Source organism: Nyctereutes procyonoides, unplaced genomic scaffold (genome assembly GCF_905146905.1).
Source record: "Nyctereutes procyonoides isolate TBG_1078 unplaced genomic scaffold, NYPRO_anot_genome, whole genome shotgun sequence".
Taxonomy (NCBI): Eukaryota; Metazoa; Chordata; class Mammalia; order Carnivora; family Canidae; genus Nyctereutes; species Nyctereutes procyonoides.
Genome location: NW_026575131.1, coordinates 3,879,147 through 3,901,526, shown reverse-complemented (window position 1 = coordinate 3,901,526; position 22,380 = coordinate 3,879,147). Strand labels below are relative to the sequence as shown.

The 22,380-nt window shown below is 48.4% G+C and overlaps 1 protein-coding gene across 4 annotated transcripts in view; it reads right to left on the bottom strand.

Annotated features, from left to right (window-relative positions):
* Nucleotides 1-22,380, bottom strand: part of FBLN2 (fibulin 2) — a 96,385-nt gene that overhangs the window by 23,672 nt on the left and 50,333 nt on the right. For all 4 annotated transcript variants that reach the window (XM_055343479.1, XM_055343478.1, XM_055343481.1 and 1 more), the window contains 3 exons: nt 5,927-6,038; nt 4,364-4,493; nt 1,869-2,049 (listed from right to left, as the gene is read on the bottom strand). In XM_055343479.1, the coding sequence (XP_055199454.1) occupies nt 1,869-2,049; nt 4,364-4,493; nt 5,927-6,038 (423 nt within the window). The remainder of the gene's footprint in view (nt 1-1,868; nt 2,050-4,363; nt 4,494-5,926; nt 6,039-22,380) is intronic.

Here is a 22,380-nt window from a genome sequence, read left to right as displayed (position 1 = left end):
GTCAGCATGGAACTTCAGCTTTGCTCACTGGCCCCAGGAGCCAGGCCCCCCAAGAGACCAACTACATGAGGTCACATCTGAGAAACATGTTTCACATCAAGGGTGTTTACACTGTGCTCAGCCCAATCAGCCCTGGCCTGGTTCATACAGACGGGGCCATGACAGCTGGTGGTCCAGCCTGAAGACCTGGCACTGCAGGTGGGCAACAGATGGACCAGGGCTCTGCTGAGTGGGCTGCAGGCTGGGGAGCATTTCTAGGGTTCATGCTCAGCCTACCTTCCCCCCAGCATGCTCTTCATACAATGCTCCTGGCAGAAGGAAAATGGAGGCTCAGAGGAGCAAAGCGATTTGCCCAAGGTCAGTCACCTGAGCAGGACTGGAATTCGGGTCAGTTTGGCCCTACCATCTATGTCTCTTGAGGCCCAGGTTACCCACCAGTTCCCCACTGGAGGAGAGGAACACATACCTTTGGCTCTGGACCCTACCGGGCCGCATCCCCACCTCTGACTCCTAGAGCCAAACCTCCTCACGGACTATACCGTGAACCAAACCCTTCTGGGTACTAACCAGACCTTCCCAGCACTGCTCAACCAGGCCCCTCCAGCCAGCTCCAACAGGTGGTACTTCCTTTGGACTGGACACAGAACTGTCTCCACACTAGCCTGGTAAGGCTGGTTGGTCCCTCTTAGCGGAGTCTCTGTGCACTCACTGGGACACCTTCACCAGGCTCCTCTTGGCCCACAGGCACAAAGGAGGCTAATGGTCATGAGTCCAGGAGACATCCCTGGCTAGGGTGACAGGAGCTGGACATGGCAGCTGGAACAGTGACCAGAGCATATGGAGGACTGGGGAGCCCTTCCACTGAGGGCTGGAAGCTTTAAGATTGCTCAGGCAGGAGCAAACATGGGCTCCAGGCTCTGCACTGGCACACATATAGCCAAAGGCTGCCCGGGGGCAGGCTCTGGGCAGGGGCACATGGGAAGAGGATCCAGGCCTTATCAGCCCTCACAGGGCTCATGGTGGTGAAGGGGAGGCCACCAAACAAACCCACCATTTATTCAGTTATTTGCTAGGGACTCTTAGGGGCCAAGCACTGAGAACACAGGGAGAACGGCAGTGCTGGCCTGAAGGGGCTGGTCAGGCAGGCAAGGCACCATTTCCAAACACATTCTCTATCTTGGTTTATCCCTCAAGACACAGGTGACAGGGATGGAGGGCAGATGGATGAAGGAAGGTAAATGAATAAGTGGATGAGTAAAAGGCTTCCTGCTGGGTGGGTGGGTGAATACATGAGCAGATGGACAGATAAAGGATGGATGGATGGATGGATGGATGGATGGATGGATCGGTAAGCGGGCGGGTCGGTGAATGGGTCAGTGGGTAGACACATGGATGGAAGGACGGATGTGTGAGTGGACAGATAAGGAGACGGGAATGGATGGCATAGTAGGATAAATGCATAGAGAAATGGGCCAGGAGGGTGTGCAGGGGATGCTGAAGTGGATGGTTGGATAGAAGAGTGGATGGGGAAGAAGATGTGTGGATGCGCAGGTGAACAAAGACATGGGAGGGAGGCAGAGTGGAGAGTGGCAGGGCAGTAGGGAGTTGGTGGTTCAGTGGGTGGAATGGATGGCACCCACATGGCTGGCTGGGATCGCCATCTCATAAGTAATAGGCCAGAGGCCACCACTGGAAGCCACAGAAGAACTCTGTCTAGAGCAGGCTCGTGCCTCAGCCACAGGTGACAGTGGACCCAGGGTCCCCACTGAAGGCAAGAGGGCACCCAGCCTTGGCTAGAAGCCCCAAAAGCTCTCTCTGCCCCTCACTCAACCGGCCCATATGCTCTGGCCCTGGGGAGCAGCACTCACCTCTCTGAGGTGCAGCTTCGGGCTCCGGAGGCCGGCGGACCTCAGGCACAATGAGGGGGTCTTCACCTTCACAGCAGGAGAGCATGACGTGGTTGCAGGGGTAGCCCAGGTTGGGGTTAGACTCGCATGAGTGGCCCTCAGCCCGCACACGGAGTCCCAGGCCACAGCAGTCACAGCATTGCTGGAGAGACACACGCCATCACTACCCACACCCTGGCCCCTCAGAGCCCGTCTGCCTTCCCGCGGCCTGTGAGCCCGTGGGATGCACTCAGAGCCCCCAGGACACAGCCCAGGGCCAGGCTCGGGAGGAGCTGGCAATTGGGAATGAATCCATTCTTGTCTCGTTTCTTCCACCCTGTGTGTGCCGTCCCAGGGCAGAGGGGTCATTGGTTTCCACTTCCCATGCGTGGCTCAAAGGGGGGCTAATGCAAGGTTTTTTGCAGTGATTAATAAATGGCCACTGTGAAAAGAACTACACACTAACTCCCAGACACATCCATTAACCAGCCCCCTACCAAAATTTATTAGCAGAACCCAATTCTACTCAGGCCACCTAAAAAGACAGAATTTCCTTTGAAGTTAGAGATAGGAGTGACATCACTGGGTGATGCTTTCAGGGAGCTTTAAACTGGGGTGACTCAACTTGGAAATATATCTCTTTAGCTCTTCTCCTTCCTCCTTTTTGGAACCAATGTGATGGCTGGAACCCTAGCAGCTATCTGGGATCATGAGGTAACTGTGAAGATGGAAGCTACAGCTAAAGATGACTGAGCAGAGAAATAGAAGCCTGGGTACCCCCTGTCCCAGACTGTCTACCTCCAAGAATAAAATATTTAATTTGTTTAAACGACTATAGTAGACTGATTGTAACAACAGCCCCAATTTTTCACTGTTCACTGTTCTACCATGTTTGTGATGTAATAGTTCAGTTCCTCCTTTCAAAAGAAAGCATCTCTTTCCCAACCTCTGGATGGGGCCTCATGCCTTGCTTTGGCCAGGAGGATGAGAGAGAAGTGCCAGTGTGCTAGTTTTGAGCTGAGACCTCAAAAGGCCTTGCACTCTTCTACCCCTTGTGTTGGAACCCAGCCACACACTGAATAACAGCCTCAGGGCTAGGCTGTTGGAGGTGGAGAGACCACATGGAACAGAGAGAAGTCCGTTTTCTAGACTGTCCAGTGTCAGGAGAGCCATCAGCTTGTGGGAAACGGGTGAGCAAACCCTGCCAGAGCAGCCAAGGTCAGCAAACCCACCCTGACTCATGGGTTAAACGAGTCATAAGCCAGCAGGCTTTGAGCTGGTGCGTCACAGAGCAACAGCTCACAGACACTCCAGACCTGCACTTCCCAATGCTGGGCACTGCCACTTAGTCAAGACTCACTATGCACTTAACACATAGGGAGTTTCCATTATCTCTGATTCTCACAAGCACCCCATAAGATGTGTATTATCATCCCCTTTTTATACAGATGGAGAAGATGAGGCTCAGAAAAGAGGGCTGGTCCAGGGTCAAACAGACAGACACACAAGTGGAATGCTAAACCTGCTTGTCCCCAAAGTCCTTTTCCCAATATCAGTGTTCACGAGAAACAGATCCCGACATGACAAAAACCCAAGTCCAAATCTCCCAAACGGCACCCTCCTCCAGAGGTCCGTGTCCCAAGCACCCAGGCTTGAGACACTGGTTCTTCATCTACCTGCCCCACCAGCCTACTCCAAACATCTCCTTTCGTGGTTTCTCCTGAAACTGTTGGACTGTCTTCGTGTGTGCTGGTTCCCTGCTGCTGACAGCCAGCTGTCCATCCGCGAGGTCTGTTTTCCCTTCCTCCTGATTTTCAGCAGGTGTGTGACCTCTCCAGAATAAAGACAGCATTCCCCAGCCTCCCTGGAAGCTGGGTGTGGCCACCGGACTAGGTTCTAGCCAGCGCAGCAGAAGTGGAAATACTGTCTGTCCTCAAGAGAGAGGCTCTTCTTCGCCCCCCGTTCACAGCAGCATTATTCACACTGGGCAAGACCCAGAAGCAGCCCAAGTGCCATAAACGAAATGTGTTACAGCTATACGATGGATTGGTATTGAGCCTTGAAAAGGGAAGACCGTCTAACACATGCTACAACATGGATGACCTGAGGATAGGATGCTAAGTGAAATAAACTGGATACAAAATAAAAACAAAAACAAACTAAAAAAAAAAACCCCAACACCACCAAAAACCAGAAACAGAAAGCCCCTTGAGGGCAGGACTTTTCACATGTTATTCATTCCTGCCTCCTTAGTACATAAAGCAGCCCAGGACATGCTGGTGTTCAACGAACATTTCCTGAATTAACGGGTCACTATAATAGCTGATGGTGTTTCTATGCAGATGAAGAACCCCCCAAACCAGGCAAGAGTGTCACTCCCCACAGAGGAGTCCCACAAGGAGCCTAACCACCCCCCCCTCATCCCCTCAGCCCTCGAGGACCTCACCCCCAGGCTACAGATGCCACATCAGTCTTGCCTTGTACAAGGAGACGCCGCAGGTGTCATTGTCCTCAGCCTCACAGGCCTCGCCCTCCTTGGCCCCCATGACGCCAGCCATGCAGCTCTTCTCCTTCAAGTAGGACACACAGCAGTGCTTCTGGGCTGTCCTGCAACAGAGGTGTGCCTCAGCCCCACCCGAGTGCCTGGGACTCCTCCAGGAGGGATAACCTGTCCCATTTCACAGAAGAGGAAACTGAGACTCAGAGAAGGAAGCCCCTGCTGCAGGTCTGCTGCAAGCCAGGCTTGTGCATCGGCAAACCCAGCACATCTTCCGCCAAAGAATGTGGGTTCTGTTTCTGAGTTAAACCAGGAACCCTCAGGTCTGGGGCCCTCTGGACTCCACACTGTCCATCCCTGACCAGTGTGGAGGGGGTCAGCATTCTGAGGCCCCCAGAGGGCTGAGACAGACAGGGAGACTCAAACCCAGGATGCACAGGGTGGCTCAGCCTGTAGGAGAGCAGCCTCCAGGCTCCCTGGCCATGCCACCCAGTATCTGTAGGGCTGCCCTGGGCAGAAGTAGCTGATGAGCCAGCACACAAAGAGGGGCGTCACAGGGAGGTGGAGCTCAGCCTCACTTGAGAAAGGGCATGTCTCAGTGGGAGCTCTTCAGTGTTGGAACTGCCTATCTATGAAGTAGTGAGTTTCCCATCATAAGAGGGATCCAAGCACCCCTCAGGGCCACCAAGCTCAAAACTCCTGATCAATGTATGCTCCAACTCCTAAGTAGCCCCCAAATTGGTGATATGATAAAAGGGAAGGGAAAGGGAGAAGTTTAGAATTTAAATGTCTCTAAGGGAAGCATGCTGCACTAGACATTAGGAACCATGGGTTCTAATTCTGACCATGCTCCCAGGGAGCTGTGTGGCTTTGGGTGAACCATATCACCTCTCTGAACCTTGTCCTCCTTATCTAGAAAAATAAGTAGGTTGGAAAAGAAGGCATCCCTGGGAAAAAGGAGAGATTTGTAAATGGCTGACCAAAACATCTTCAGGGGCCTGGCACAGAAGGGGCAAGAGTACAAACCACACCTTTGCTGAGGAAATGAAAGTCAGAGAATCAATCAACAGAGACAGCTGAGGACAGTTAAGGGCCAGCCTTTTGGAGACCCCAGGGCAGCAGAGTGGGGAAAGAAAGAGGGCTGAAGGCTCCTAGTTCAAAGTTAAAGAGGAAAATCTGATGTGAGCTGAGCACTGCCAAGCAGCAACCGCAATATACAGTGGGCGAAGCACCTAATTGTTCGCAGGTGACCACGTCCCTTAACACTTGTTCCAAATTGTGCACTCTTTTAAGTATGCTCTTCTATCCAGCTACAGATGTGCATGGCTACTTCATTCCTACAGCCAGTCCTGGGCTCTCCACAGCGGGGGAAAGCCTGGCCAGAGGGCTCACAGCAGCCATCACCAAGTGCCCACGGGCACCTGGAGGCAGGCAGGTGAAGCATGTGCTCACCTTGCACTGTCGGGGCCCATGGGCTAAAGCAAGCAGGGATCTGGAAAAAGGCAAAGGGACAGCTCTGCTTGCTCCAGGGTGCTCACCCTACCTGCAGGCGTCACCCTCAGCACCGCTCTCAGGGATTTCCAGGCACTCGTCATTGTCGATGGCCCACTGCTGTCCGGCTGCACAGCACGTCTCAATCAGATCCTTCGTGGATACTGTGGGTGGCAACATAGACAGAGTCACCACCCTTAGAGGAGGCAATTTGTTCCCAGGTTTCCAGAGTGGGCAAATGTAGGGGATGCTGCTGGTGCTGTCCAGACCCCCATTACCGGAAAGGTGACTCACTCACCCCCACTGCTATGCAGGGTGGCAGCTAGCTGTTCACTTCGGAGAGCTGCCAGTGAGGTTAAGTCTACCCCATGGGGGAGGAGGCTGGGAGAAGAATGGCCAATCAATGACTGGCAGGGGTGGGAAGCGTAGAAAAGTGCTCCCTCAAAGGGGACAGTGTGTGGGGCCACTCATGCTCCAGAGTTCCCTGTGTGATTGGGGCATTGGCAAGCTCCTTCCCTGCCCCCTCCCTGGGCAGGTTCTCCAAATGAACCACCACAGGCACAAAACCTGGCTCTGCTGCTTTTTTTTTTTTTAATTTTATTTATTTATTTTTGAGATAAAGCACATGCACATGGGAGTACATGAGTGGGGGGAGGGACAGTGGAAGAGGGAGAAGCAGACTCCCCACTGAGCAGGGAACCCGATACGGGGGCTTGATCCCATGACCCCAGAATCATGACCTGAACCAAACAAAGGCAGATATTTAACTGACTGAGCCACCCAGGCCCCCCTCAGGCTCTGCTTCTAAGAAACCTGACCTAAGACACCAAGACAGGACAAGGCATAAGCAACAGCAGGGAGAGAAGTTTAAAACTCATCTAGGAGGGGCATTTGGGTGGCTCAGTGGGTTGAGCATCTGACTTTTGGTTTCAGCTCAGGTCATGATCTCAGGGTCATGAAATCGAGCTCAGCAAAAAGTCTACTTGAGATTCTCTTTTCCTCTCCTTTTGCCCCCCACTCCTACCACATTCACTAGTACTCTCTCTCTCTTTTAAAAAAAATAGAGAAAAAAACTTCACCTAGGAAAGTTAGTGGAGAAAATATTTGTGGCTGGGAGAGCAGGAAAAGGCAGGGTAGTGGAACGTCTTAAAACTGAAAGGCATAGACCACAGCTTAAAAAAACAGATGGATTTGCCCACCTTGAAATTAAAATTCTCTGTATAACAAAGAACCCCATGGACATATAGAAGATTGCTGACAGGTTAGGAAACATTTCTGGAATGCCTAAAACTGGCAAAGAACTGCCATTGAGAAAACATAATGATCTCCTGAAAATTAACATAAAAAAACAAACCCAGGAATCCCTGGGTGGTGCAGCGGTTTGGCGCCTGCCTTTGGCCCAGGGCACGATCCTGGAGACCCGGGATCGAATCCCATGCCGGGCTCCCGGTGCATGGAGCCTGCTTCTCCCTCTTCCTATGTCTCTGCCTCTCTCTCTCTCTCTGTATGACTATCATAAAAATAAAAAAAAAAAACCAAAGTAAAATACCTGTTTAGGAAAAATCAGAAAGAATGATACATGCCAGGCAAAGGTGGGAACCCTCATGCCCTGGGGATGGAAGTGGTCACTGGACAGCCAGTCTGGAAGGAGATAAGGCATTGCTGACACACATTGCTGACAAATTAAGCTTACACATCATCCTGGACCCAGTGGCTCTGCTCCTAGCTGTGCATTCCAGGGAAGTCTCCACCCAGGCCCATAATGCAACCACTACAAGGATCCAATACTTTGGCATCATTTGTGGAAGTGGGTGTTCATCAGTGGAGAAGTGACTGAATAGAATTTGGGATGTCCTCCATGGAGGATTCCACAACTGTCAGAAATAACAGACTAGATGTACACACAACAATGTGAAGCTGGACACATATACACACAGCAACATGGAACAGCACAAAAAACACTGGGGTGGAGGGAAAGAAACCACGTGAGATCGGTTAAACAAATTAAAAACACTGTGCACAAAATTACAACACACGTTTTGCACATAAGTGAAAAACACACACATGCAAATTAAACAGAAGAGAGCAGTTGCCTCTGGTGGGGCAGAGGTTGGCAATGGGGAAAAGAAATTAAAGGGAATAAATACACAAATAAAACAAGAGAGAGTCTTACAGAGATAATAACATGCAAGGTGCCAGAAAATGAGTATAATTAACGCAACCATTTGTTTCTGAGGTCTAAAAAAAAAAATGACATGCAAAGATAAAGCACCTCTAGGCCAAGAGACACATAAAAAGGTGCTCAGTATTAGTAATTATCTAATTACTATCTTGGCAAAGGCAAGTCAAAATCACAATGAGACATCGCCTTACACATGTCAGAATAGCTAATATATAAAAAGAAAAACACAAGAAACAGAAGTGTTAGTGAAGATGTGGAAAAAAGGGAACCCTCATGCATGTTGGTGGGAATGCAAACTGGGGCAGCCACTGTGGAAAACAGTATGGAGAGATTCCACAAAATAACCGAAATACCCTATGATCCAGTAATTTCACTAATATTTACCTAAAGAAAACAAGATGCTAATTTGAAAAGATACCTGCACTCCTCTGTTGATGCAGCATTATTTATAACAGCCAAGGTATGAAGGCACCATGTGTGCATCTATAAATGAATGGATAAAGAAGATGTGGCACATATATACAATGAAATATTACTTAGCCCTAAGAATAGAATGAGATCTTGCCACCTGCAACAACATGGATGGAGCTAGAGGGTATTATGCTAAGTGGAATAAGTCAGACAAAGGAAAACAAATACTATATGATTTCATTTAAGTGTGGAATGTAAAAACAAAACAAAACAAAAAAAGAACAAAAAAAGAAAACAGACTTAAATACAGACAACAAGCTGCTGGTTGCCAGAGGGGAGGTGGTACAGGGATGAGTGAAATAATAAGGAGGATTACGAGATACAAACTTCCGGTTATGAAATAAATGAAGATGAAAAGTACAGCGTAGGGAATATAGTCAATAATGCTGTAATAACAGTATATGGTGTCTACGTTTACTGTGGTGAGAACTGAACAACGTATAGTATTGTTGAATTGATATCTTGTACACCTAATATAACATTGTAACTAGTATCCTTTAATAAAAAATCTTAAAAACCAAAACAAAGGTAAAGCTCACCTGGAGTACCTACACCTATGCTGAGGAGACAGCAAGGTATAATGGAATAACTTTGAGGCTGGGACCACATCTTAGTGCTACCATGTATAGACATTTCTTCTCTCTAAAGACTCAGTGTCCTTCTCTACTATGAGGATCTGTAGCTGTATAACTGCTGAAACCTACAAAGACCTCTAAATGTCCTTGAGCAGTTTACATGACCTAGAAGAGCTGAGGAGCAGCAAATCCACCAATGGATGTCAGCAGCCTGCAAGGTTCCAGGAAAAGAGTGACAACTCACTAAGAATCATCGGCTTCATTTGCTGAGTGGGCATTTCAAGTTATTGAGCTTTTCTAAGTTCTAAGTCCCCCTCTGTAAAAGAGGAAAAATAAGTTTCAGTAACAACCTGAAGGCTGTACCAGGAGGAACAAAAAGGAGGAACTGTTCCAGGAGGAACTGTTCTTGACAACAATAATCTACCAGACACAAGCAGCAAATATCACACTCAATGGTGAAACACTAGACACAGGTCCCATGAAGTCAGAAATGTGACAAAAATGCGTGACACTGTTTAGTATTGTCCTAGAGATACTAGCAGATGTAATAAAGCAAGAAAAAAAGGCAGTAGAAATATTAGAAACAAAGAGATGATAGGCATTCTTTGCAGATGTTATGGTTTCGTCTTTTTTAGAAAATCCAAAGGAATAAAAACTAACACAATATTTAAGTGAATACTAAGGTATAATAGTTATAATAATAATGATAACTATTATTCACTAATAACCGTTAACTAATAATAGATATGATGATGATGATGATGATAACATGGCCAAAAACAAAATCAAGATATTCAGTTAAGTGGCTTTCCTATATCAGAGTAACAATTAAAGAGAAAAGATAATTAAAATCTCATTCAAAACAGAAACAAACCTAGAAATAAATCCATCATAAACATGCTAAATCCACATGAAGAAAAAAAATTGTCTAATAGATATAACAGTATATTTTATTAGAAATATACCCCTTGTGTCTGGACACAAAGATTCAGTACCTTGAAGACATCTATTCTCTTCCATTTAATCTACAACTTCAAGGCAATACAAAGTCCCAACATACTTTATCATGAAACTTATCAAGCTGATTCTAAAATTCATCCAAAATTGTCTGAGAATACCCAAGAAAAATTCTAAAAAGAAAAAGAGCATATTTTAAAGTCTAATAATTAAAGAGACAAGGAGATCACCTAGGCAGCTTGTCCCTTCACTGAACAACAGAATTTAGAAACAGAACTATGTACACATGGGAACTTAGTATACGATAAAGATGGCATTCAATCTCAGTGTGAGAAGGACTGAATATATGAGGTTGGGACACCATACACAAAAATAAATTCCAAATCTAAAGGCAGTATTAGAGGAAAACCGAGGAAAATGATTTTAGGATAAAGAGAACTGTTTTCAAAAGTAAAATCCACAGAAGAATGAAATTGGACCCTTACACCATATACAAAAATCAACTCAAAGTGGATTAAAAACTTAGATGTAAGACCTGAAACTGCACAACTCCTAGAAGAAAACACAGGGGAAAAGCTCCTCAACATTAGTCTTGACAATGAGTTTTGGGGAGACGCCAAAATACAAGCAACAAAAGCAAAAATCAACAAGCGGGGGATTACACCAAACTAAAAAGCCTCTTTACAGCAAAAGAAACCATCAACAAAATGAAGAAGCAACCTACAAAATGGGAGAATATCAGCAAACCACATACTGATAAGGGATTAATATGCAAAATATATAAGGAACTCATACAATTTGACAGCAAAAAAAATAATTTTGTTTAAAAATGGGCAAAGGACTAAAATAGACATTTTTCCAAGGACATATAAATGGTCAACAGGTATGTGGAAAGATGCTCAGCATCACTCATCACCAGAGAAATGCAAAGCAAAACTGCAATGAGATGTGACCTCACATCTGCAAGGGAGGCTAATATTCAAAAGACAAGAGATAACAAGTGTTGGCGAGGATGTGGAGAAAAGGGAACCCTGTACACTGTTGATGGAAATGTAAATTGGTGCAGCCCACTGTGGATAAAAGTATGGAAGATCCTCCAAAATTAAAAACAGAACTACCATATGGTCCAGCAATTCCACTTCTGGGATATATATCTGAAAGAAATTAAAGCACAGTCTCAAAAAGATATCTGTACCCCTAAGTTTACCGCATTATTTGCAATAGCCAAGACATGCAAACAACCTAAGCATGCACTGATGGATGAATGGTATATCACATACACAAATATACATAAATATATAATGGAATATTGTTCAGCCATAAAAAAGGAAATCCTGCCATTTTCAGGAACATGGATGGACCTTGTGGGTCTTATGCTAAGCAAACTAAGACAGAGAAAGAAAAATACTGTGTGATCTCACTTATATGTGGAATTTAAAAAAAAAAAAGCCAAATTCAAGAAACAGAGTAGTTTGGGGGTTGCCAGAGACTCTTGGGGGGGGTCTCCAGGGAGACGGTAGGGAAATGTACAAGCTTGCGTCCACCTAAGTTCTGGTGATCTAACACACAGGACAGCACCTACATGATACATACTGTATCATGTACTTGAAAGTTGCTAAGAGAGTAGATCTTAACATGTTCTCACCACAAACAACAAAAAATGGCAACTATGTGCCAGTGGTGGACGCATTACTGTAGTAATCACCTCACAATACACATGTAAATCAAATCACCACATTGTATACTTAAATTTTCCCAATATTATAGGTCAATTACATCTCAATAAAGCTGGGTTGGGGGGAGAAATAAAATCCACAAGTAAGGGGATCCCCAGCTGGCTCAGCGGTTTAATGCCTGCCTTCAGCCCAGGGTCTGATCCTGGAGTCCGGGGATCGAGTCCCACATCAGGTTCCCTGCAGGGAGCCTGCTTCTCCCTCTGCCTGTGTCTCTGTCTCTCTCTCTCTCTCTCTCTGTCTCTCATGAATAAATAAATGAAATCTTTTTAAAAAAATCCACAAGTAAAAAGGAAAACCTTTAATACAATAGAAGTATAAAATCCCTGTATAGCAAGAGGCAGCATATCCAACCAGCCCCAGTTACTCTCATCACATCACTCATTTTTTAAGGCTCCTCATAGCATTTATCACTATGTGAAATCTTATTTATTTATGAGCCTACTTCTTCCCTTGTCAGAAGCCCCAAACCTCAGTTTCCCCCTCTTCTCTTCCCCTCTCCAGGCCTCTGTTCCCCTATGTCTGTGGGATGTGCGACTTGATCGAGCTGATCCTGAAGGCCCTGTCTGAGACTCTAACCAGCACCAGCCTGAGAGGGGGTTCTGCTTCCCCATGGATTGTATGGTGCTCTCCTTCTGCCCCCTCCTTGATCAGAAGCCAGGCTTCAGTCTGTGTTTGGCAGGCTTCCCACCATTCTCCCTGGCCTTTCCCACCCTGGCTTCCCTCTGTTTCAGACAAAGGAACTCAAAGGCCGTGAACCCATGTGCTGGGAGGGCCACCCACTTAGAGCAGGAGGGGGAACTAGTCCAGGGGCCAAGCCTGGTGCTGCGTGGTACTGTCCAAGATGTGGAAGGCAGGGCCAGGCAAAGCCCAACAAGATGTGTACCCCTCGTCTCCTCATCCAGGAGACACACCCTCCTGCCCCAGCCCAGGGCTTCAGGGCTCAGCCCAGAGACCCTCTGCTCCCAGTCTCCTTCCTCAACCACCCCATCTGAGGTCCCCAGCTTCTGTCTTTCTCTCTGGTTCTTTTTAGGTTCCCAGGCCCCAACCATTCAGAGTTCCAGTCCTAGGGCTTCCTCCCTTCTCTGTCTCCAGCCTGGCCCTGGCTGATCTCATCCAGCCCCCGAGCTTCAAGTGCCTTGTCCACCTCAACCCCTCCCACACACCTGTCTCCAGCCGTAGTTTCATGTGCACACACTCAGCTGGCTAAGGAACCACCACCAGGTGCTCCCTGGTGCTCCCACCGCCAGAACCGGCTCAGCAGCTGGTTGCCCCCAAACCACCTCTCCTCAGGTCTCCCCCAGGCCAGTGAAGGGCCCCCGGCAACATCAGGACCCTCCTGCACCATCTCCTCATCCCTCACCTCCCTCCATCACTCAGGGGGTGCCTCCAAAGTGCATCTCAGTCCACTGACCTGGCCCCTCACTCTGCCACCGCCTCTTGGTCCAACACAGTCCCTGTTCTTCCGGATGTCCTCCTCCAGGCCATCCTCCAGAGGATCTCAGAATGAGTTCATAGATACAAATCAGACTGTGTCTCTCCTCGGCCTATGGGCCCCCAGTAGTCCTCCTTTCTTTACAAAGACCTGCTGACTGCCTCACCTCACCTCCTTTCTTTGTCTTTCTCACTCATTCTCTCCACTCCTTCAACTCCTTGGGCTCATTTCTGCCCTAGGCCCTTTGCATGTACTCTACTTTCCACCTGGAATCTTCTGCCCCTTTCCTATGCCCTGCCCTGCCCCTAAACTCTGCAGCGTTGTCCCTTTCCCTTCAGGGCTCTTACCTCCTTGGAGAGGGGCTCCCTGACTTCTATATCTAAACTAAGCTCTATGCCAACCCTTGTCACACCACCCTCCTTAGTCTTGCTCATAACGCCCTGGCCTTCCCCAGTCCCAAGTCAGCTCAGGGAACCCATGGTCCACAGACTCTAATGGAAGGTCACTCTCCTAGACAATGAAGCACCCCTCCCTGATGTAGGAATCACAGCCCAGAGTTGCATCCAGCTCTCACCTTCTGCCCTAGCCATGCACGCCTCTCCGTGCCACTCTGTCTTTGCACACACTGGTCCATGTTGGGAATGCCCTTCCCTGCATGGTCCACCTAACCATCCCTGACCAGCCAATCCACATGTAACTCCCCGCCCCTCCATCTCCTGAGCTCCCACTGACACCCACCTCCAACCCGGGGGGGGGGGGAACCAATGGCCCCCTCCTCTGACTTCATTCACATTAGCATGTGGTGCATACTTTCACTGTGATGTCACTGTCAGGTGACATGCTTGTCTCAACCACCAGACTGAGAGCGTCTCAGGAGCAAAGAATAGGTCTGAGTCTTCTCAGGGCTCCCAGGGCCTGGGGTGGGACGAAGTGTCCCTGGCCCTTGGTGTATACCATCTCAGGAAAGCTTACATCAACAACAAGAAGTTGGATGATTCTCTGGATTTTCCAGATGTGTAAATAGAGTTTAAGATGCACAGGCCAGAGCACAGGCTTAGGAAAATAAGGGAGAAGAACGCAAGCCAGGGCCTGTCCACCTCACCCGTACCACCTCCATGCTGTGGTTTCCAGCTGGGGGTCAGAGGTGAGCACAGGCACATCTGTACGATCGCTGTGAGCGCGGGCTAGGGGACACGGGCAAGTCACTCATGCTGTGAACCTCCGTCTCCTTGCCTGTAAAACGGGCAAATAACCTCTCCCTGCCACACTCCACAAAGAGGGGAGTGTGTGTGAGAAGATTCAGTGACTGGCAAACAACAGGCGCTCAGTAACCAGTATCTCCCCAGTCTTGGCACACAGAAGGTGTTGGGACTACTCTCCAAATAATTAATTAAGAAACAAAGGAACAGATCAATAAATGGATGGGTAGGACAATAGCACCTTTAGCAGAGGAAGCTGGAGGGGCTTTCAGAAATCCCTCCTCTGCCTCTTCTGCTTTCCTCTGTACTTTGGCGGACTCCCCCATTTCTGGTCACTTTGCCACCTTGCCTGAGCTCTGGCCGAGAGGGTGTGCGGCGTCCCTTGCCTGCGGGCTATTTGCAAGCACGGTGGTCAGAAGGGAAAGGGCATCTCCTGCTGTGACAGCTGCAGCCTCGGCCCTCTTTCTGGCCTCCAGGGCCACAGGCCAGCACCACACCATCCTGGCTTCCGAACACTCTGCCAACCATCTGCCTCATAGGCTTCGGCAGGAAGCCCGCCTCCGGCATCCCTGAGCAGCAGAGGGAGAACGAACCCACTTGGGGAACGATCACCTTTGTCTAATAAAGCTGAAGATCAGAAGATGCCCAGAGCCAATGATACAGCGACCTCCTTTTCAGGTACACACCCAGGTGCCCGTGGTCTCCACCTGGACACCCACAAACAGAAGCTCCCCCAACTGCAAACAACACTAGCACCCCACAACAAGAGAAAAGGGGAATAGCTGAGACAAGACTACACAATGAGAACAAATTTGTTACAACCACACACAACAATATGTATGAATCACAGATGGGGTCTTGTGGGGGGAAGAGGCAAGTCACAGAAGAATACTACAGACGGCCTCGTACAAGGAGTTCAAAGCCAGGGAGAAAAGCAAAACGACTGTGCAGCTCCAAAGGGGGAAGGAACACATGCTCACAGAAGTCGGGCTGGTGGGAAATGTGGAGCGGGTGGGGGTCAGGGCCGGTGGGCCACGGCTTCCATCCCCACCCATGGGTGTGTCCGACGGGTGTCCGTCCACTTTAAACGTTCCTTTGTCGCATAAGCCCCATCGGTGCTTCTCTTCACAATAACATTACCGCAAAACATACTGTGATTAGGAAATTCTAAGACTCAGACTGAAGACTACGAGTATTTTACATTGTGACCCAAAGAGTGACTTATACCGGACACAAATGGACAAATATTACATGACTCTCCTTATCTAGGGTACCTAGAATAGGTACCTTATCTAGGGTACCAGAGGCTGGGGGAGAGGTGATGGGGGGTCAGTGTTGGACAGGCACAAGATTTCAGTTTAGGAAGACGGAAAAGTTCTGGAAGATGGATGATGTACCATGTGAATGTACTACATGTTACTGATGTGTACACCCCACACTAGTCGAAGCAGCCGATGTTATGAGCATCTTACTGCAATAAAAAGAAAACAATGCATTGCAATATAAAAAAATAATGTGACCCAGCACTTCCCCAACCAAAAATCTAACCTGCTGACAGACTCCTTTCCCCGTGGGCACAAACATGCATGCCCTGGATGCTTGCTACAGCTGAATTTGTGAGAGCAAGCTCAGAGACTACCAAAATCTCATCAAGAGGGCAGTGATTAAATAACTGCCCACTCTTATGCAGATGTTAAAAAGAATTAGGTAGATCTTCCCACACTTCTACTGTATGAAATCTGAACTACTATGAAGGATTAAGAACAGAGGCACCTGGCCGGCTCAGTCGGTAGAGCACGCGACTCTGGATCTCAGGGTTGTGAGTTCATGCCCCACACTGGGCATGGAGCCTACTTAAATAAAAAAAAAAAAAAAAAAAAAAAGAATTAAGAACAAAAGGGTCAGTGGTGAAAAGTATGTACAAACCACCCCTTATCATTTTAGTTGGCTACACGGACATACGCGATTACTTCTGGAAGGACAGTCAAGACACTGGTAACAGTGGTTGTTTGGTTCAAGGAAGGACCAGATTGTGGGAGGGAGGAAGCACCCTGACATTTCACTATGTCCCCTTTTGTATTTTTTTCTGTTTCTTATCTTGTGCAGATATTGTCCATTCAAGAGACATTCTGCTATAAAAGGATTCGGAGATTCTGGAGATTGTAACCTCCTTTGATCACAGAACAATGAACAATCCAGCCCAGAGGTCATGACCCCTCTGACCACAATTCTTTAGGACTTTAATGCTGCAGAAAAACAGTGCACCTGGCAGGAGGGTGATGAGCGGGCCATCTCCGCCAGCGCTGTTTGGACAGGATGTTGAAGGGGCCTCAGCAAACAGCCCAGCACCAGGGCTTTATGCTCCAGGCAGCCTGGTATTCTCAGGGGCGGGGGGAGTGGGTACCTGCAGACCCTGGGAGTGCCTGGAGTCCTCCTACAGTGACTGTAAAGTAGATAAACAAGGCCTCCTGAACTTTATCTTACTGTGCTAGGATCACAGGCACAATGGTAACAACAGGAGCTGCTGGGCTGAGCCCACCCACCAGGGCCCACTCAATTCAGCCCCTTAGAGATGCCTTCCTCCACTACCTGGGAAGGGCGGCCCCCAGCCTCAGTTGCCCTGTCCAGCACGTCCCATCACCCAACTTCCTTGTGTGGGGTGCTTACTGCCTGCCCAGCCCTGCCAGAGGAGCTGGATCGCTCTTGCTGACAGGCTGGAGAGCCGTCTATGGGTTCCCAGCTTGCACCCACTGCATCTCCCCTCCAGCTCCAGGAAGAGGCTCCTATGCACACCCCCATTCTACAGATGGGCAGGCAGCAGCCCCGAGAGGAGGCACCACTTGCCCCAGACCACATGCCCAGCCAGGAGCAGCCGCAGGATCCTGTGGCAGCTGCACGCTCCAGACAGCAGGCTCCTGAGCAGAGCATGGAAGCAGGCAGAGGAAAGGGTGAGGAAGGAGGCAGGTGGGGGAAATTAAAATTCCTCTGCAGCAGCTACTCCAAGGGAAGCAGGAGCCCCCACTCCTCAGGCTCCTTGCCCAATCTCAACATGGGCAGAAGAGACCTACTTATATACTGTCCCTTGATTACTGACAAAGTCAACAAGGCAGTGGGGGAAAGATGGCCTTTCCAACACCTGGTGTTGGGTGAGCTGAATATGCATTGGAAAAAAAGAATGAATTTTGATTCCTACTTGCACTACCTAAAGAAACAAATCTAAATAGAATCAAATGTGAAAGGTGAAACAAGTTAAAATGTCTAGAACATCACATAGGAAAATAACTTCGTGACTTTGGGGTAGACAAAGATTTCTGTAAAAGAACACAAAATACACTAACAAAAAAATAAAGATCAATAAACTGCATTTCATTAGAATTGGGCATCTGTCTGTGTTCCTCAGAAGACAGCATCTGCAATGTACTCATCACATACCATCATTAAGAAAGTGGAAAGATGGGGCGCCTGGGTGGCTCAGTTGGTTAAGCATCTGACTCTTGCTTTCATCTCAGGTCACGATCTCAGGGCAAGTGGGATCAAGCCCCACATTGGGCTCCATGCTCAGCACAGAGTCTGCTTAAGATTATTTTCCCCTCCTTCTACCTATGCCCCTGCTTCTTCCCCCACTTCCACGTGCACTCTCTCCAAAATAAATAAACAAAAAAATTTTTTTTAAAAAGAGAAAGTGGAAAGAAAAATCATGCAATAAAACAAGGTAATATGTGATCCAACAAAAGACACACAATCAGAATACATAAAGAACTCCTAGAAATCAGTTAGACAAAGAAAGCCAATTTTAAAATGAGCAAATGACAACAAAATGGCCCAACAGTAATACGAAAACATGCACAACATCATAAGTTATGAGAAACTGCAAATTCAAGCCAGAACAAGATGCAACTACATATCCACCAGGTCGGCTAAAATGAAAAGGAATGAAGACGTCCAGTATTGGCAAAGATATGAAGTGACTGGAACTCTCTCACTGCTAGTGAGGATGCAAACTGGTAATAAACTTTGGAAAAATGGCCGAGTCAGCTAGTCCACTCCTAGGTATATATCCAACATGAATGCCTACATCATCCAAAAGACCTCAACAAGAATGTTCACGGCAACTGTATTTATCACAGCCAAAAACTGAAAACAGCCCAAATGTCCACCTACACTAGAATAGATAAATAAATCACTCCACAGTGGAATAAAGAGCAATCTTTTTAAATGAACTACTGCAACAACATGGGTGCATCTCAAAACACATTACCTTGAGCTAAAGAAGTTAAATGCAAAATATCATATGGTTTCCATTATACAAAATAAATTCAAGGATAGGCAAGATGGTGATAAAAATCAGCATCATAGTTTCCATGGGGGAGAGTGTAGAAATGGCTGAAAGGGGCACCAGGAAAACTCTGGAATGCTTTAAGTGTTTTATATCTTGATCTGGGTGGAGCTGCCTAGGTGTATTCCTATGTGAAAATCCACTGAGCTGTTCTATTAAGATCCATGTGCTTCACATAAATCACACTTTATAAAGAGTACAATAAATAAAAATATAAGGTAAAAAGCTGTTAAAGGAGTGCTGTTATATTAATCAAGATTTAAAAATACTCAAGGGTATCTACAGCATACTTTAGTATAAACTTATAGAAAGAAACTCAGAAGATAATAGCAACTACATATAAACCAAATAATGTCTAATCGGCCTTGATTAGATAGGACTTTACAAAACGAGCTCTGCAATGTTCTTCGGGGACAAGTGGAGAAATAAGAATATGGTCTGAGAATCAGATGGCTTGAGGGAATTAGTAAATGTGTTGAGTGTAGGATCAGGGTGTAAAGTAACATGAGAGAATGTCTAGTTTTTTTACAGTCGCATCACATAGTGTCAAGACTGAAATGTTTCCATCACACATTCACATATGTGTGGTGCGCACACACACTCCATCTCAAATGAGAAACAGCAAGACCTGAACAACTATCCGGCCAAGACTTCTTCCCTGGGCCTCCGCCCCTGTGGACAGCAGCCCCACCGAGCATCCACCTCAGCTGCCTGGTGTGGGCTGGGTTCTCAGGAGAATCCTGGGAATCAGGGTGTTGCGGCTGGTGGAGCCACAGATATGAATGGGGCTCTTTGGTGGGCTTTGTCAACGTGGAGGGGCTGTGAGGTCCCAGGGCATGTGACTGCAGCATGGTCTTTGGAAAGCTTTGGGAGGTGGGAGGTGAGTAGTAGGACAATCCGTGCAGTAGGAAGGCCCTCCACAGCTTTCCAGGGAGCAGGTGGATAGAGTGTGTGTCTCTCATCTGCATTTTAACTGGCCATTTCTGCTCAGAATTTTCCATTGGATGAGAAGTCGATTTCATGCAGAAAGAGAGGAGTAGTGTGCAGCCGGGTGGCTCAGTGGTTTAGCGCCACCTTCGGCCCAGGGTGTGATCCTGGAGACCCAGGATCGAGTCCCACATCGGGCTCCCTGCATGGGGCCTGCTTCTCCCTCTGCCTGTGTCTCTGCCTTTCTCTCTCTGTGTGTGTCTCTAATGAATAAATAAATAAAATCTTTAAAAAGAGAGAGAGAGAGAGAGAGAGAGGAGGAGTTTGCACAAAACTGGCTGCCCTGATCAAGAATGGTGCAAAAACTCTTAATAAGCTCAATTCTGTTCAAAGGAAGTATGTGGAACTGGCATTATTTTCAGAGGAAACCACGCTAGAAAGAGTCGCCAGACATAGAGACCCTGGAGGCAAACCCTGAAAAGCTGCTTGGGACCAACCCCATCTCCAGAGAAAATAATCTTCCCAGAATAAGGGCAGGACAAAGATCCAAACACTGGGACACAAGAGTGGGCGGCTCACATTCTCAGAATGAACCAGTCACTGGAAGAGCGCTCCTGAATTAGATGGTGGCAAACAGCTTTCTAAAACAGTGCATGTGACCAAGGGCGGAGGCCCATTACGGTCCCTCACCGAGGCCTTCATCTAAAGGAGAGCTGTCTCCTATGCGGAATATAACAAAGAGTGCAAGGGGCCATTAGGGAAGCAGGGGAAACTGAGTGGGGAAGAAATCAGAGAGGGAGACAAACCATGAGAGACTCTTAACTCTAGGAAACAAACTGAGGGTTGCTGGAGGGGAGGTGGGGGGTATGGGGTAACTGGGTGATGGGCATTAAGGAGGGCACGTGATGTGATGAGCACTGGGTGTTGGAGGCAACTGATGAATTACTGAAAACTACATCCGGAACTAATGATGTACTACACATTGGCAAACTGAACTTAAATTAAAAAAATAAAATAAAAGGAGAGCCTACCCACCCAGCTGCTGCCCCAGCTGCCAAGTGGGGCAAGCTTGATAAAGAATAAACAGAAAGCCAGTCATCCTCTGGTCAGGTCTCTACCTCTGGCCCAGACCTCTGCCCGACACTCCAGACTTGCATTCCCACTGTCAAGGCTGTGTCTCTACCTGAGTGTCAGCAACTGGCCCCAACACCTCCAGAAAGAGACTTGGGAGTAGCTGTTGCCCACAGACTTGGGATCACCCATCTGAGGAAGTGTATCTCCCCCAAGCCAAGCCTGGGAGGTGTGGCACCCTGGAGACATCCTGATCTCTCCCCAGCCACATCCCTATGGCCATCACCCATTGCACCTGCTGCCTGTCCCCATCTGTCCCAGATCCGCCTGCCACCCTGTTCCTCTACTGACACATACCCTGAGCAGGCATAGCCACCTCTACTGAAGACCACAGCTCCTTCAGAACCTCAGCTCTTGCCAGGTTCCCCTTCAGACCTGAGAGTGACAGCTTCCACGGCTGCCAGCCCAGGCGCTGTACCATGGCCCGCTGGTCCCCGACCCCACCCTCACCTGTACATGTGGCCTCTTCATGAAACTCTCTTCAGTTGCCCGTCGCATGTGCCACTTCTGTTTCCCGTGCTCTGACTCCACTGGGCAGAAGGTCTGCAGGGAAAGCATGCTGGGCTGGGAGTCAGGACTCTGGGGCCCACCCTCTGAGCTCACGGAGTCTTTGACCAGCCCCTCACCCACCTCTGGGCCTCTGTGTCCTAGCTGCATCATTAGGGGTGGGAAAGGTTGGGGAAGTTGGTGCTCTGTGAGACTAAACCATAGCAGCAACCTGGTAGTCACTGCATACTTTACCAGTGCTTTAATATAATCTGAATGAATTGCCAACATTTACAAATTGGGAGCTTTCATATAAAATTCCAGATTCCTGGCTTCTTTTGGAAAACCCAAAGTTATAGGCCACGCTGGCCTCCCCTGCCCCAGGGTAACAATTGGAGCTGGGGAGCAGCTGCCCCTCCATTCCAGGCGTCTTCCTAGTCCCATGGTCCCCATAGCCTTCGTGGGTCCCCATTGGCCAGCAGCTCTCATCCTCCAGCTGCCCCACCTCAGGCATCTGGCTTTGCCTCTCCATCCTGTGTGTTCCAAAGTTCTGCTCATTACAGCAGGTACATCTATCCCAGGCTGGGGGGGAAGGGGGGGTAGTCTCCTTTCTGGTTCCCCCTGGCACCCTGGTTCAGAGCACATGACCTGTAAGCATGTCGTGAGTGAGCGGGGCAGATGAGAGGGTGGGGGCTGCAGGTGAAACAAGACAGCTTCTCTCACTCTCCCCCGCCCAACCTCTGCCCTCTCTCAGGGGCTGGGAGCCCTCTGTGCCCAGGCAGGCAGCTCCGTGCAGCCAGACTGTGCTCTTGAGCCTCCTCCACCCTCCCCCACATGGATCCCAGAGAATCCCAGAATTCCAAACTCTGTGCTAGGGAGGGTTCCTGAGACTGAGGGTACATGCAGAGCTTGGGGTCTGCTGACCTCCCCCTGGATGTTACGTGTGCCCTGTGGTTCTGTGACATGGGGCAGTCCCAGAGCCCTGGTCTACTGGCAGTGGGAACTATATACCATTGCCAGGCAATCGGGCAAACCATGGAGGCAGTCAGGGCAAAGGGCTAGAATCAGTGGTTG